Raw genomic sequence first — 15566 nt, forward strand, 5'->3', positions numbered from 1 at the left:
CCCGTGGGCCATTTACAGCACACTCCGTTCTTTAGTCCAGCCCGCCAAGCATGTCAAATATCAATTTAACTTTTGGTGCATTGCATTAAACCATTTTCCCTAAAATTAATTATTTTTTTAAAATCATGGATTCATGCCTCTTAATTAATCGTAGACAAAATTTTACAACATTGGTGAAACATGTCATTTTAGCACATACTGGTCCTCATAATTTAAAAAAATAATTACACTGATTATAATCAACTTCAAACAGAAGGAGTCATTTATTCAAAAACATTTAACACATTTTGGCTCTTCAGTTTAACTTTTGCAAAAGAGCTGATCCTTTGGCAGCGTATAAAAAAAACAAATATAGCCCTTGGGAACAAAAGTTTGTACACCCCTAATTTATAAGCAAACGCACTATTATAATTATGAGCATTACACAATTATGCCATTACATTCTTGTCTGTTGTCAGCGGTAAAGATTTGTTTGAATAACATTATCATAGCCCGAATTCTTTTGAAAGTATTTGGAACAATATTTTTTTCTTTAGAGTAAGAATTGTTTTTGGGTCAAAAACCGGTCTTCCTCCATTCAGCCACTAGATGGCGGTGTTCACCACAATGAGCCCAAGATGTTCCCCAAATCCAACAAATGCCAGTAAAAAAAAAACGAAACTAGACAGACTTCTTGAGTGATACATATTGCATTTCGCTTATATAACATCATAAAAAACGTATAAATGTATACAATTTTTTCGTAAAAACCATAGTCTAAATAAGGTACAATATTAACAATCCATAAGTACTGTATATTTCATATGTAAAAAAATACATGAATACATGACGCCTGCGCCAAAATATGTGTGAAATGGTAGATAAAATAAGCCACTAAATGTAAGACCAAAAAAAATTCGTTTATCAATTTTTCATAATATGAAATTTTCCATGGGAGAGAGCCAGGGGTACAGTCAAGATTGGTCACCGTTAAATCACAGCAAACGTGAACAGATTAACAACCATTCACACCCAACAGACAATTTGGATTCTTCAATGAAACTAACATGCGTGTTTCCGGAGAAAACCCACACAAGACCAGGAAGAACATCTTCATCAACGTTCCACCTTATTTGTCCCAATGATACAATAATAACGCTGATATAATTTTTAAAAATACAATTTCGTGCCCACATGATGTACCTGTACTGAGATTGCAGCTTGCTTGAGTTCTGCAATGCTGGACTTTTTTCCTCCAAGAAGTCCACCGAGAGAAAAACGACGACGCTTAGATGATGCCCTGGCTTGGGGGTTTTGAATTCAGCTCACGGCAGAGTTTCAGAAACACTTTTGAGCGGCCACCAACGGCTAAGCAGAGCTGCATTGAGCTTTTATAGGATCCTCATTTTAATGGCACCTCACAGAATTAGCTCCCGGTAAGCGGGACGATTGCTGGGTGGTGGCGGTGCTAAGGTGGTTTGTGTTTGGCAATGTGTCCTCCCCGTGGATCTAATCGCTAATCAGCGTAACTCAATGGCCTGGTCTTGAAGTGATGACTCCACGAGAGAAAATACAATCCATGCTGTCTTTGGTGGTGGGGGGGCTCACAATCGCAAGTTTGCAATCGCTTGAAAGTGCAGCCACCCCTCGTCGTCATGGTAAGAAAAATAGGGTCTCGCCATTGGTCCAGCAGTTTGACGGGATAGGGGGTGGCTCACTTGCGAGAGAAGGGGGGCGGGGGGGGGGTCATCCCCTCAAATAAGGCTAATCTCGGCAAGACCAAAAATATGTGCTCAACAAATGCATGTTGAAATTGTGGGTGAAAAAAAGCATAAAATGATGACCTTATCAATGTGCATGTTTTTCTGCTTTGAGGTTGCACCTTGTAAGCGTCGCTAGCAGTCTGGAATGCAACGTAAATGTCTAATCAGACAATGTCATCACCATTTGTGCTCACAACAACAAAGGGGACATAATTAATTGTCCATGGAGTGCGATGATATGCTGTACTGTGCAGTACTTTGTCTTTTCTTTCTTTGGTATCGTGGCTCGGTGGCGGTAACTCGCAGCCCGCACAACTTCACAAACCATTTCTGTTGACGATTCCAAAATGTTTCTCAGCTGCAACTTATAAAATTCTTTTTTTTTTTTCAAATTTGGTTGACGGCGGAACATCAAAGTTAGAGGAGAGTATGTTTTAAGTGCCACAACAGTGTCCAATCCACGTCTTGCGGTGTAACACATCCTGAGGACTCACGTGCTTCTCCGCCGTCTTACGGCTCAAAAGCCAAGTGCTTCTAGTTGTCTTGTGTTAGTGCAGAACATCAGTGCAGCTTCACTCGGCCTCCAGCTGCCGCAGCAGCGGGTTCACCTCGCTCTCGGGCGTCTGGACGCTGTCCGTCCGGACGATGCACGTGGGGCGATGGCGGTTAAGCATGTGGATCAGCTGCTGGCGTTCAAGCTTCAGCTCCTCGATCTGGGCTTTCAGGTCCGAGTTTAACGTCTCTAATCTTTCAGACTCCTGTGAGAGGACCAAAGCAACAACGGTTGTTTGAATACAGATGTAATAGTCTTTGTTTTGTTGAGTTTTTGATCATGCTCTTCGGCTGAGAATGGCAATAGAGCTCGTGCATGTGACGCCACCATTTTCATGGCACCATATTGCCGGTCAAAAAGAGCTGCTCGACAGTGTGAGGGACATTGAACCCGGAGCCGAATATTCACAATACCCAAGACTTGTTGTGCTATTGGTTGTTACAACAGACGAGACGGATATTAAAAGAGATCATTCTATGGAATACCAGCTGAAAAGACCAGAGAAAAATAAATTAAAAAAAAAAAAATCAAAAAAAAAAAAAATCGATGGATTTCGGCAATTAAATGTGATGGATGGTGCCCAACCAAATACACACAACTGTGTAGCGATCACTTCACTTCAGGTAGCCATTATTCCTCTCAATCTCAAATTCCCAAGTATTTATAATGCCAAATTGGCTCACTTGAGAACAAAGCGTATTAAAAAAAAAAAAAAAAAAAAAAACACAGGACGTCGTCTCCAACGTACACAGAAACGTGTTGCGGCCACACGTTAAACTTCAGTAAACCTCTCCGCATCAGATGTTTTTTTTTTTTTGGTTTTAATAAGCATTTTCTCAAATGAGTCCACTGCATATTTTAAAAAAAGAAAATAAACCGTCGGTCATACAGAGGTTTACGTAGGTTAACGTGTGGCCACAACACGCTTCGTGTACAGAAGAGTCGACTCCGTCTTATTATTTTTAACTCATTGTTCTCAAATGAGCCAACATAAATACTTCTTGGGAAACCTTACGAATGAGCCGACTCACTTGTCCTCTTTTTTTTTTCCCAATCATAGTTAATGAATGCAAGTTTGTGTGAAGCCAGGGGTCATTTATTTAAATATTGGTATTTGTATTGAATACTAGCTGTTAAAGATCGATGGATTTCAGCAAATGTTAACGTGTAGTCAAACACACTTCTGCGTTCACGACCCGTGCCTGCGTTGAGAACAGATCCAGCGACGAAGTATTTGTATGCGTCCAGACTTTTCTACGCTTTCAAACTCTTCCTTGTAAATCTCAATGACTTACTCACCAGATAAATGTGTAGATCCAGTTGTCCAAAACAAGCGCAAGCGGGGTAATAGTCCAATTTCTTATCAGTGAAAACATCCGACTTTAGCATTAAATATGGGTCCTTTATGCCAAGTGTCTCTCATTTTTCCACCTACCTTAGTCTATTTTCACCTTCTAAATGTTTAACGGTATCGGACAAAACTCTGGGCGTCGTGCTATAAGACGTATTTTTGTCTCGTCTCCAATCGACTTAGCATTGAAGAATGCTTTGCTTGACGGGCAAAATGGCGAGGTAAACAAAAGTCACGTGATTTGATGAAGTAGGTGCACGAGCTCTATATACAGCGTGGGGTCACTTGTTTTTTTTACAATATTCACTAATATCAGCCAAACTGCTGCTTGACATGAACTGAGTTGTCACTTCGAACTATACAGATCTCATATTTCAAAAGCAAGTGAAAGAAAATAAAAACCAGCTCCTATATTGAAAAACGGAGCAGTCGGACCACTCGTATCCTGAAGCCCACATCTTTTTCAGTTCAAGACAGTGGTAGTCAAATACTTTCTGCCGCCTGTAAGTTAAACATTATTAAAAGGTGCATAAGGATTAAGGTAAGGATGAAGATGAAAAGATGGAGAAAAAAAGATCCCACCTTTTGTAAATAATCCGTCCTCTCTTTCTTCTTGTTTCGACATCGCGCAGCAGCCACCTTGTTTTTCTCTCGCCTTCGTTTCCTTCTATCGTCCTCTTCATCTCGCTAAACAAGAGCACGGGAAGGCACCAAATATTTTAGGGACACCTCCTGTATCTGTTGTACACATTTCAAAGATTTTACGGGCTAGCAACGTGTGGGAGGGCCCAGCTGGGTCAGGTGTGTAGAGAGGTGGGTGGCGGCCTAAGGTCAGGACGTTGGCAGTCTGACCCCCGCTACAGAAACTCATTCTAGGGATGTGAAACGTTACTTCTCTGACAGGGGCGGAGCCTCAAAAAACGGAAGGGGACCTTTAAGCACACGGAAGAAACCCCAAAAACCCCCACTGATTCACAAAAATTAAGATTGTTCAGCCGAAGTGGAGAGCTATGCCATTGTACCGCGTTCTAAAAAATCTCTAAAAATCCGAGGTGCAGCATAGTACCATTTAGTCACGTCATTGTCCAAGCCGCTTATCCTCTCAAGGGTAGCGGGAAAGCCGGAGCCTATCCCAGCTAGCTTCGGGCGAAAGGCGGCCTACACCCTGAAGTCGTCGCCTGTCAATCGCAGGGCAGATTTCGACACAATCACTGAGCGGGAATGGATCCCACGCGGACCGCACCGACGGCAGGTGTGTGTACACTACACCATCAGTGACTCCCAGTACCATTTAGCAACAATGTTTATTCTCTCTTGGACATCCCGTACCTCTGTTTTGATGACAAGGGGCCTCTTTCCCAGGCTGCTCATGAAGTGCAGGGGCGACAGCATGGTCTTGAACTCATGGAGCCGACCAAACTTGAGGGTGTCAGTCAGCAGGGCGGCCGAGATGCCGGACAGCGGACCCAGACTGGGCAGGGAGCCTGCCGTGACCGAGGGATCCGGAATTTGCCCTGGCATGGTATCAGGCTCGGCCGTGACCACAGCTGGGGAGGCACACAATGGCAGACAAACTCGAGACGCGGCCTCATCCCAATTTATAAATGCCACATCAAATTGGTCTTGTGAATAAGCAGAATGTTTCTTAGAAGAGTCATCCATCCATTTTCTTTGCCGCTTATCCTTACGAGGGTCGCGGGGAGTGTTAGAGCCTATCCCAGCTGTCAACGAGCAGGATTCAGGATACACCCTGAAGTGGCTGCCTGACAATCGCAGGGCGCATTGAGACAAAAAGCTGCACTCACAATCAAAATCAAAATCACACCTAGGGGCAATTTAGAGTGTCCATTCAATGTTGCATGTTTCTGGAGCTGTGGCACGGGGAGAACACGCAAACTCCACACAGGCGGGGCCGGGATCGAACCCAGGTCCTCAGAACTGTGACTCCAACGCTTTGCCAGCTGAGCCACCGTGCCTGTTTCTTAGAACATTGATATCCAATGATAATTTGTTTTCTTTTTCCTGCTATTTTTTTCCTCGCGCTAATTCCAGTACATTACGTCAACAACCCCACAAATGACCTAGTAAACGTCAACAATTTATGCTTGATTGAAAGGAATGCTAAAGATAGCTTCTACCAAGAAATCGCAATTAAATTTATTTCGGGGAAGCTGAACAGAACTTCTCCGCAGCATCTTTTGAAAATATCTTGATGAAGACACTTGTAGGTGGCACAGTTCTAAGGACCGGTGTCTAAATCCCGGCCCCGCCTGTTCGGAGTTTGCATATTCTCCCCGTAGACTGCGTGAGTTTTCTCCGGGCACTCCGGTCCCCCCACCCCGCTTCCCCAAAACATGCATGGTAGATTAACAGATGACTCTAAATTGCCTGTGAGTGCGAATGATTGTTTGTTTTTATGTCCCCTGCGGTTGGCTGGCAACCAGTTCAGGGTCCACCCCGCCTCCTGTCGGAAGAAAGCGGGATAAGCTCCCGCGACCCTTGTGAGGATAAGTGGCTCAGAAAATGGATGAATGGAAGACACTTCCGGCAGCATGTTTGCACATTTACCAAGGGACTTTGTGTGGAAATACTGAGAGCAGACATTTAAATATATCCATTGACAATGGGAAAGGTAAGTATCAGCACAATAAGCTGGCAAAGGCACAGGAAATTCCGCTTAAAAGGGTCTAAAAAAACCACAATGCCCTTGAGAAAGACCATCTAGGGTCAGCTGACAGACATTTATTGCGCCCCATACTGACCTGCGGTGCACATATGCTGCCGCCCTTCACTTTTTATGGTTAATAGTATTATTATGGATTGGGTGAACACAATTTACTGTATCTGTACATATATACTTAGCTAAGTACAGAGTTCAAGTACTTTTGCACCCTCGGCTTAGCAGCACAAATAAGGTCTCAAATGTGGAAGTCCGAAGGAATTATCAAGTCTTTACTTTCAACTCTCAAACGAGACCCAAATAAGGCTTTTATCGATCAATTTGTTTAACGTGTATGTATGTATAATACTTCTTGGCATAATGCACTCCATATTAATACAACAACGTTAAAAATCATGTAGTTTAACATGTGTCAACCAAAACACGTTTTATAATTTGAACAATTTCAGCTTGCCCTGACCCCCCCTCAAAAAAAAAAAATAAAAATGTCAGAAGCATCCTACTCAACTCAGCAAGTCATTTCATTTTATCTTTAAATTGAAAGTAGAAAATGAACAATGATTAAGTCTGTCAGGTCATAACGTCAAGCCTCAAGTCATCAAAACAGCGACTGAGTCGCAATGACTCAAAGTCCCCAACTGGCGAGAAGACTCAACAAAATCCAAAAACGTCTTGCTTGGATTTTTTTTTTTTACCTCAGGTACCAAACTCAAGGCTCAGGGGCCAGATCCATTTCGTAGCTTCATTTAATGTAGCCCTAAAATTCAAATCACGCGCATTTAGTTTGTGTTTCTTGCTAAAATTTAACTCAAAATGTGCTAATTGTCTGGATTTATAGGAATACTGAGATATTGCACATATTTTTATTAGAAAAAAGCCTTTTTAATGAATTAAATTGATTTGTGATTTTAAAAACTACTGGTAGTTTTAAGTAGACTAGTAGTAGAGTATTCACATGTAACCAGATTACATAATGTAATTACATTTACATACACATAAGGCTTCACATTACTTGGAGAAGCTGTACAGTTAAAATAAAATTGTTTTGAAATTTCCATAATTAAAATTGGATTTACATTTTGAGAGGTTTTTTTTTTTCTCCAAGTGACTTCCTCCTTCTAAAGCCGATATTTGGAATCAACTCTGGTCTTGTGCTATTCTGCCATAATCTCAAATTTGACGTTTACAATATATGACCTGGAAGCGCCATTTTGTGGAGATTTTCAAAAGAATATTGACTTTTGAACAGTTTCATCAGTGTAATTTTTGGACTTTTTTTTCTGGGTTGTCATGAAGCGATAGTGTCGAAAATGTGCACATTTGTCAGTAAGTCAACATGGTTATGGTATGGGGGGTTTTCTAGATGCTATTATGCAAAAAGATCTATTTACATTTCATCATGTTTAGTTATGTGAGTTTAGTATGTATTTATGTGGAAAAACAAATACTGTAATGTGGTTAGTTCCAAAATAATGATCGATAATTTTAACTCACTATTTTTTAAAGGAAAAACATCCAACATTAAGAAAGAATCCATCCATCCATCCATTTTCTAAGCCACTTATCCTCACGAGGGTCACGGGGAGTGCTGGAGCCTATCTCAGCTGTCAACAGGCAGGAGGCGGGGTACACCCTGAACTGGTCGCCAGCCAATCGCAGGGCACATAGAGACAAACAGCTGCATGCACAATCACACCTTGGGGCAATTTGGAGTGTCAGTGTAATGTTGGATGTTTTTGGGATGTGGGAGGGAACCCGATTTCCCGGAGAAACCCACGCAGGCACGGGGAGAACATGCAAACGCCACGTAGGCGGGGCCGGGATCGAACCCGGGTCCTCAGAACTGTGAGGCCCACGTCGCCCCATTCAGAAAGTAATCAAAATGTAATCGAATGTAATTCCTTGTTACTTTGAGAAAATAATTGATGTAGCTCAACAACTTCCCAACGCTGTCCATTAACCGTTAATTTGTGGTCCACGGGTAATAATATGATAAATTTGAAATCGTTTTAGTAGTTTCCTTAATGTGACTCGCGATATTTAAAAAAAAAAAAAAGAGCTGGACATCTTTAATTTTAACCTTAGGTCATTGCAGTAACATCATTTGAAAATGCTGACGGGGGGGGGGCATGGCGCAAGTCCTCCAAAGCGGAAGTTTGATCCCCCCCCCTCCTCCTCTCAAGTACAGTGTTCATGTTTTTACGCAACTTTGTGTTTTCATAAGGGAACAGCACAGCAGCAGGAATCGTTGCAATGTCGAGACTGTGCGTTTAAAAAAAAAAATCAGTGCACGACACGCATTATCGCAAGAATAGCTCGTTTTGTTTTTTAGCATTAAAGCACACAACGGGGTGTTTGTGGGACTATTCACCCGGCAATGTTAAAAAAAATAACTAGAAATGTCAGACTACAAAGAAAGGAGCGACACGAACTAGCAAACTCGGCAGCCCCCCTTCCCACTCCCGTTTTTTTTTTTTTTATTTTTTCTTAACTCGTCCTTCCAACATGTCCACTGACCTGACTTGGAGCCCGTCTGGAACAAATGTCCTTTCTTCTGCTCGGCCGCGGGTCGAGTGTAGATTTTATAAAGTGGAAACCGTTGCATCAGCCCGACTCTAAACGTGATCCCCATCTGGGAGGATTCCGGAATGCGGAAATGAGGAGCTCGATGCCAGCAGCGGGGAAGTGAAAAAAAAAAAAAAAAAGTAGCATAGTTGGAGGGGGGTGATGGGAGTAACGTGGTAAGTAACGAAATACAAATATTTTGTTGCTGTCCTTGAGAACATTTTTCCAGTTATCTGTATTAAATGTGTATTTTTCCTCAACTCATGTCGAAACACTCGTTTTTCAACTTGCACGATTACACCAGACAGAGAGATGTATATGAGGAATATTTTCCTTCTCTGAATATGAAAAGGAAGACATTCCTCATCCGGGCCTTGAATTGTGTGATTTTGTTTGGCCTCCCAGCGTTGTGTCCTGTGTTAGTCCAAAAACTACCAGAGGGGGAGCATCATCCAATCTGTAAGAACGACAACAAAACGTGTTACGATTATCATTAATCAAGTTTGCATTTGTTGAGGTCACATTTAGCAAAATTATGGGCGGGGGGGGGGGGGGGTCTTTCTTGATCCTGAGGCGCCAGGGAAGAAGTCGCTAACGATCTGATCTGGAGTCTTTAAAGCAGTGGTGACATGCGTACGGACGTCCCTGGGCCAGAACCGGCCTGGGGAGGGCAATATAACAAATCCGTCCATCCATTTTCTTCACCGCTTATCCTCATGAGGGTCGCGGGGCGCGCTGGAGACGATCGCAGCTGTCGACGGGCCTGAGGCGGGGTACCACCCAATCACAGGGAACCTAGAGACAAACAGCCGCACTCACAATCACACCTATGGGCAATTTAGAGTGTGCAATTAATGTTGCATGTTTTTGGGATGTGAGAGGAAACTGGAGTGCTCGGAGAGAACCCACGCAGGCACGGGGAAAAGATGCAAACTCCACACAGGTGGATCGAACTCGGGACCTCAGAACTGTGAGGCCAACGCATTACCAGCTGTGCAACTGTGCCGCCCAATATAACAGTCATTGCAGTTTTTCAACAAAAGTAAGTTTTGTGGCTAATTTTTGTCCCTCGGAGGTGATACTGGCGACAACTTCAATTGTTTCAAGTCTGACATTTGCAACTACTTAAGATTCGATACCCGATACTGTATTGATGCACTTGGGAGGGCTAAAAGATGTCAAGTTTCAGGAGCAAAGTCATCCTACATGTACATTTAAAATGCTGTGCCACTTTTTTAATGTACAAATATTTTGAGACTGAACATATTTGTTATTTTGTCATTTTTTTTAAACTTTTGAGATTCAATGCGTTTCCACAACTTGGATGTTTTTATCTGTCACATGCAAATACTAGGAAGTAAGTAGGTAACGTAGATTCATGTTAAAACGGAGCAAAAATCTGTTTCTTTGCTCAGTTTTAGTTTGGCTTTTAGTAAGTTTCATCCCATCATGTTGCAGTGTGAGAGTACAACAGTACAATATATGAAATATAATGCTACATGACAGGGCCCTCCAAACCATTTTATGCCCCTGGTACTGTGAAAAAAAAAAGATAATAATGGAACCTTTTCATTTCAAATGGGTAAATTGAAAATATTGTTCTAATTTCATTGACCCCTTTGGAATTGTCATAATTTTCATTATCCTGTTGTGGGTCACGGGGGTGCCGGTACCCGACGCAGCTGACTTTAGGCTTAAAGGTCAAGTGTCATCCCTAGAAACATTCTAAAATAGATATTGTAATGAAAAATACATATAAAATTATTCACTTCAATGTCGACACGGAAAAATAAATATGAGCGTAGAGCGTCTCATCCATGCGCAAAGTTGCAGAAGTGTCATTCGACATCCAAGGGGTCGCCATATTGGCTGCATTTACTGTCCGTGACTTCATCCCGGACATTCGGCGTTGACAACACGCTGTGGACCCTACTGTGAGAGACAAACACGCCCCTTATGACACGGAAGTTCTTTTCAAAGAAGAGAACATCTCACATCCGAGTGAAGTAACCAGCGCAGTACTACCTTATTTTCGAAATATGGATCACGGCCAAACTGCATGCGGCCAAATCACCTCCCCGTCTGATCTACCTCTGCGCGGCGGTGATAAAAACAGTGCCACCCGCGAACGACCCCGCCGCGGCCAAACCGGTTCCCTGTTCGATCCACTTCCGTGGTGGAGATGAGGCATCGCGGCCCGGCGCCGTGACGAGCCACCCCGGCCGACAATTTTCATTTTCGGCGCCGAGGTGGCTTATCACGGCACCTAGTCAAGGCACTTTACGGCTTTGTCGTCGCACGTGGTTGACTGCGGCATTGTCGGCAGCGTTGTTCACAGCTGCCGCCGTCGGCGGCGTTGTTCATCGCTGCCGTCGTGAGCGATGAACAACACCGCCGAGCTGGGCCACTTTACAGCGCTGTCGTCGCACGTGGCTAAGTGGGCCATTGCCGGCAGCGTTGTTCATAGCCGCCACCGTCCGCGAGCACCGACGCGGCAGCCTTCGCCAGCGAGCGATACATTTAGCACCCCTGTCATACTTAATTTTGTTACGTTATGAGAGTCAGATTACGTGGTCCGCCCCAAACTGTTATTTTTTTTTAGTATTTGTATACAAACCTACCTGTCGTTTGGGACCCACGAAGCTCTCGTCCTTATCACGCTTGCAATCCATTTTTCACGACGAACCGAGTCTTTGGGAAAAGTATGAAGAGTAAATCCACCCTCCCGAGTGTTCGAGCAATGTCCAGCAATGCAAGGAGCCGGCATTTTGACTAACACGAAGGAACAACGAGCTAGCTTCCCGCAGGTAAAACTAATGGAAACAAACGAGCCCGCTGGAGGGCGCTCCTGCCCCGTACGTCACTTCCTGCTTCTTCTCGAAAACAAATCCCTCGAGAGGATTTTCATGGCGGGAGTTACAAAAAGCCATACACGTCAAAATCACGTTTTGTGGCGAAAAAAACGGATGGGTCCATACCGGCTGCTGGTTTTTTTTTTTCATTAATAACATACTAAAAATCATCCATTTCAAGACACTTGACCTTTAAGGGGAACAACACCCTAGAGTGCGCCCGCGGAGGAGAGAGACAAATTCATGATTCAGATTCATGCTCACATTCGCACCTTTACTGAGTAGGAACTGAAGACACGCTGCCTGCGCCGAAGTCAGGTGAATATGCCACAATACACCATCAGTGAGTACAGTACATTTTTATATAGTGTTTGTTATTACAAGCTCAATTTTTTTTTCGTAGGATCGCTCACTACTAATTGTAGCACAATAACACACAACTCAGAGTCGATTTATGGTCATTATTATTCAGCAGCATAGATAAGCACTCAATTGCTCAGTCTCCTCCCACTTTAACAAATTCAGACAGGTAGAAAAATAAATCATAAGTTACATCTTGATAGATATATATATATGTATATATATATATATATATTTTATAGCACTGGATGTTTTCATGGAAAACCTTCTCAACAATGAGGTCAAAACCACAGTCGGTGACATTGAGGTAAGAACGAATGATTGCGTGTGTGTGACGACAGCATTAATAGCGATCAATACACGGACCGACACCGAAACACAAAACCCTACAGTCACGTCAAAATTCCACACCACACCCTAGATCTAGCAACAGATCATATATTGATATATATTCATATGCTGTACAGGATATATGTTTTTGAGAAGGACCCGGGAAACGTCTGCGCATGCGTTGAAACGGAGAGCTCACTCTTGTCAAAGTAAAAGCCATGCTACATCGTCACGTCGTTGGCTACGTGTCTTTCTTGAACGTAGTCTTCCTCGGACCGGTACCGCATACACACAGCGGCTGATGCGAACTTGCTCACTTCTTGTTTCCGTCGCGAGGAACCTGCAAGATACACCATCGCCGATTCCTTTATAAGGCCAGCAGAGTTGGCGAGTTGAGATGGTCGACAGACTCGGATTTTCCTCCACCTTTATGGCTCTCCAGTCCCTCCGTGAGCAAGTCCAGCTCAGGACAGGAGAAGGTGAACACGGACAGGTAGCTGCTGCAGGTCGGGGTGGAGGTCACCACGGGGGTGCTGAGGGGTTCCAGGTCGCCCGAGACGGACTTGTACAAGGTCTCCCAGTCGGAGACCCCGAGGGAGCTGCTCAGGTCGATGTCTGGGACGGACCGGGCCGTCTCTGCGGGGTGCTTGTCGTCCAGAGCGGGCAGCATGGAGTCCAGGAGCCCTCCCTTAATGTCCAGAGAGGGCTCCAGATCGCAGATGTTGATTTCGGCGCTGGCGCACAACAGGATGTTGGAGTTGCCCGAGATGGCCGCGGACGGGTCGTCGGGGATCTCCATGTCTTGGAGCGAGGGGGCTTCCTGAATGCCGTCGTCCGGAAGCTGGTCGTCCTCTGGACTAGGTGGGATTTCTGGGGATCCGGGGGAGTCCTGGAACGCCACGCCCTCAGACAATTGGCATACCGATTTGTGCGTGGCCAGGATGAATTCGAGGCGCTCCTTCTCTTTGAGGAGGTTGGCGATTTCTGTCTCCAAGGATGCCTTTTCCTCCTCCAGCTTGTCCGTCTCCTTTTTGGGGCACACAGGGACAACATCCACACGTGAGCGGGTGCCGATCGGTTAAGCAAACGCGTCCCAATGCGTACTCACAGCTTGCAGCGTATCCGTCAGTTCCCTCCGCCGGTTGCGACACTTGGCAGCAGCCATTTTATTCCTCTCCCTCCTAATCCTCTTTTTCTCCTCCTCCTCCGGAGACAGCTGGCATGGGGAAGAAACAATTGAGTGAGAAGCGCCGAAAAGCCATCCCCTGCCGTTCCCAGATGCCCGCTACGCATCTCGCCGCCAATTAATGCAGCCTCTGGAGAACGACGCCGAGCGTGTTTTCGTGGCCATGCGTCTAAAAATAGGCTATTGTTGCAGACTTGCTGTGACCTGAATATCAATGGAGCGCCTATATGAGGAAGATGCACGGCTCGGTCGGTCACAGTGAAAACGTGCGTTTGACCGCTGCGAGTTGACCCAGTACCTGCTCCGCTTTTGCCTTCCTCGCCGCGTTCTTCCCCTTGTTCCGGCCCTCTCTAGCGGGTGTCGCCTGGCGAGAGCGCTGCGGCTCATTGGCTCGCTCGCAACCCGGAGACGGGGAGACAGATGTGATGATTGTAGGCTGGACCATCCACTGGAAATCGGGGCTAGAGGAGATTGCGGTGACGGTCGGAACGAACGCGGCGTCTCCGCAGATGTCCTGAGGTGGAAAAAATACATTGAAATATTTAATAAGATTTTTTTTTTTATTTTTTTACCCCCTTTGGGAATCATGATTAAACTGAGGAAAATGGAAATTTGGCCAAGATTAGATTGCAGTGCCTGTTAAAGCGATTTCTGAGGACGAGACCCGAGCGGGGTGGTGGTGGGGGATAAATAGAAATAATCAATAATCTAATGTATTGATCCCTTTTGGAACCTACGCCTACACGGGTCTGACCGTGCAAAGTGAAGGACTAACCGTTCCTTGACATGTAGCCAAACAGAAATAGCCCTCTCCCCTCCCCTCACCCCCCCCCCCATCAATATTTGACTTTATCATTGCCGATGACGTCAACGCTGACGCAGGGATGCTGTGGAGTCTCCTGAATGGATTCCTTTTTTTTTTTTTTTTTTTTTTTCTCAATGAACCTCTGCATCGACACGCTCGCATCTGGCCCACAGCTCGGTGACACGTATAATCAATAAAATCATCAATAAATCAAATAAATAAAGAAAAGCGCGACCAGATGTGATTCATGCACTGCCCCGATCATAGTTTAGGAGAAAAATAAGACGAATATATAAACAATATCGCAATGATTTAGTATTTAGACTGTCGGCCGACATTCAAAAGGTTGACTCACCTTTGCGTTGAGCCCCGAGGAAGAGGAGGAGGACGAGGAGGAGGAGGCAGGCGAGCTCGCCTCCTCGGCCGTCTCCTGGCACCTTGTCCCGGCGGGAGAGTCCGCCCGGCAGGTGGGGGAGACTGCCTCCGTGTCGGGCGTCATCTCGTTACGAATCATCGCGGAGACCCACGAAGCGAGGGGACTTAACAACAATGATGATGATAATAATAATAACGGGAATAAAATGGAAGAAGTAAACGCTAACTGAGAGCGTGCAGAGGTTCAGTCGTCCAGGTATAAAGTCTACCTGGTAACTGGACGAGCTGGATGCAAGCCCCTCCTTTTGGAGCCCTGCTACAATTTTATGAATGAACCAGGACTGTACCATTGTCGGAGGGGCGGGGGTGTCCGACTGACAGCAACAATGGCTGTCCATTTTTGGGAGTTTTGTTTGAATTTCTTCATGATACGACAGGACTTGATGACTTATAGGATTTCAAGCGAGGGCAAAATTGATGTAAATTAAAAATATAAACGTCACCTTTATGGGGGTGGGGTGTTATTGATACACACGTGACCATACTTTCCTCAGCGATGTCATTGGGTGCGTTTGTTCATCCAACCTGCGCGTTTCTCAGCCTTCATTTTACACGACACGTTCGTGGGTGGGAAGACAATCACAGCGTTAAAAAGGCTAATGGACCCCGCGGTGTGTTATTTAGTCGCGAAGGGAAAATAAGCGAGACGTCACGCAGCATTTGTACTCTGGAGGTGAGGAGCAAAACGTGAGGGTGCACGAGTCACG

The 15566-nt window shown here is 44.8% G+C and overlaps 2 protein-coding genes across 2 annotated transcripts; both read right to left on the reverse strand.

The window, feature by feature from the left end:
* Positions 1-230: 230 nt before the first annotated feature.
* On the reverse strand, positions 231-9003 carry jdp2a (Jun dimerization protein 2a). Its single transcript, XM_061843416.1, has 4 exons — positions 8844-9003; positions 4976-5193; positions 4229-4333; positions 231-2500 (listed from the first exon to the last, which is right to left on the reverse strand). The coding sequence occupies exons 1-4, from the start codon at positions 8956-8958 to the stop codon at positions 2315-2317; spliced, it is 624 nt and encodes a 207-aa protein (XP_061699400.1). The 5' UTR covers positions 8959-9003; the 3' UTR covers positions 231-2314.
* Positions 9004-12012: 3009 nt separating this feature from the next.
* On the reverse strand, positions 12013-15105 carry LOC133513222 (protein c-Fos-like). The gene is made up of 5 exons (XM_061843765.1): positions 14780-15105; positions 13918-14133; positions 13542-13649; positions 12860-13460; positions 12013-12773 (listed from the first exon to the last, which is right to left on the reverse strand). The coding sequence occupies exons 1-5, from the start codon at positions 14936-14938 to the stop codon at positions 12655-12657; spliced, it is 1203 nt and encodes a 400-aa protein (XP_061699749.1). The 5' UTR covers positions 14939-15105; the 3' UTR covers positions 12013-12654.
* Between the last annotated feature and the right edge of the window lie 461 nt (positions 15106-15566).

The sequence above is a fragment of the Syngnathoides biaculeatus genome, chromosome 15 (genome assembly GCF_019802595.1).
Source record: "Syngnathoides biaculeatus isolate LvHL_M chromosome 15, ASM1980259v1, whole genome shotgun sequence".
NCBI lineage: Eukaryota > Metazoa > Chordata > Actinopteri > Syngnathiformes > Syngnathidae > Syngnathoides > Syngnathoides biaculeatus.

Coding starts and splice junctions, on each gene's coding strand:
- jdp2a (XM_061843416.1), bottom strand. CDS start 8,958: ATGGGGATCACGTTTAGAGTCGGGCTGATGCAACGGTTTCCACTTTAT. Junction 5,194..8,843: donor CCAGACGGGCTCCAAGTCAG/GTCAGTGGACAT, acceptor GTGCCTCCCCAG/CTGTGGTCACGGCCGAGCCT. Junction 2,501..4,228: donor GGACGGATTATTTACAAAAG/GTGGGATCTTTT, acceptor GTCCTCTCACAG/GAGTCTGAAAGATTAGAGAC.
- LOC133513222 (XM_061843765.1), bottom strand. CDS start 14,938: ATGATTCGTAACGAGATGACGCCCGACACGGAGGCAGTCTCCCCCACC. Junction 13,461..13,541: donor TGACGGATACGCTGCAAGCT/GTGAGTACGCAT, acceptor TGCCCCAAAAAG/GAGACGGACAAGCTGGAGGA. Junction 12,774..12,859: donor GGGACTGGAGAGCCATAAAG/GTGGAGGAAAAT, acceptor TGTATCTTGCAG/GTTCCTCGCGACGGAAACAA.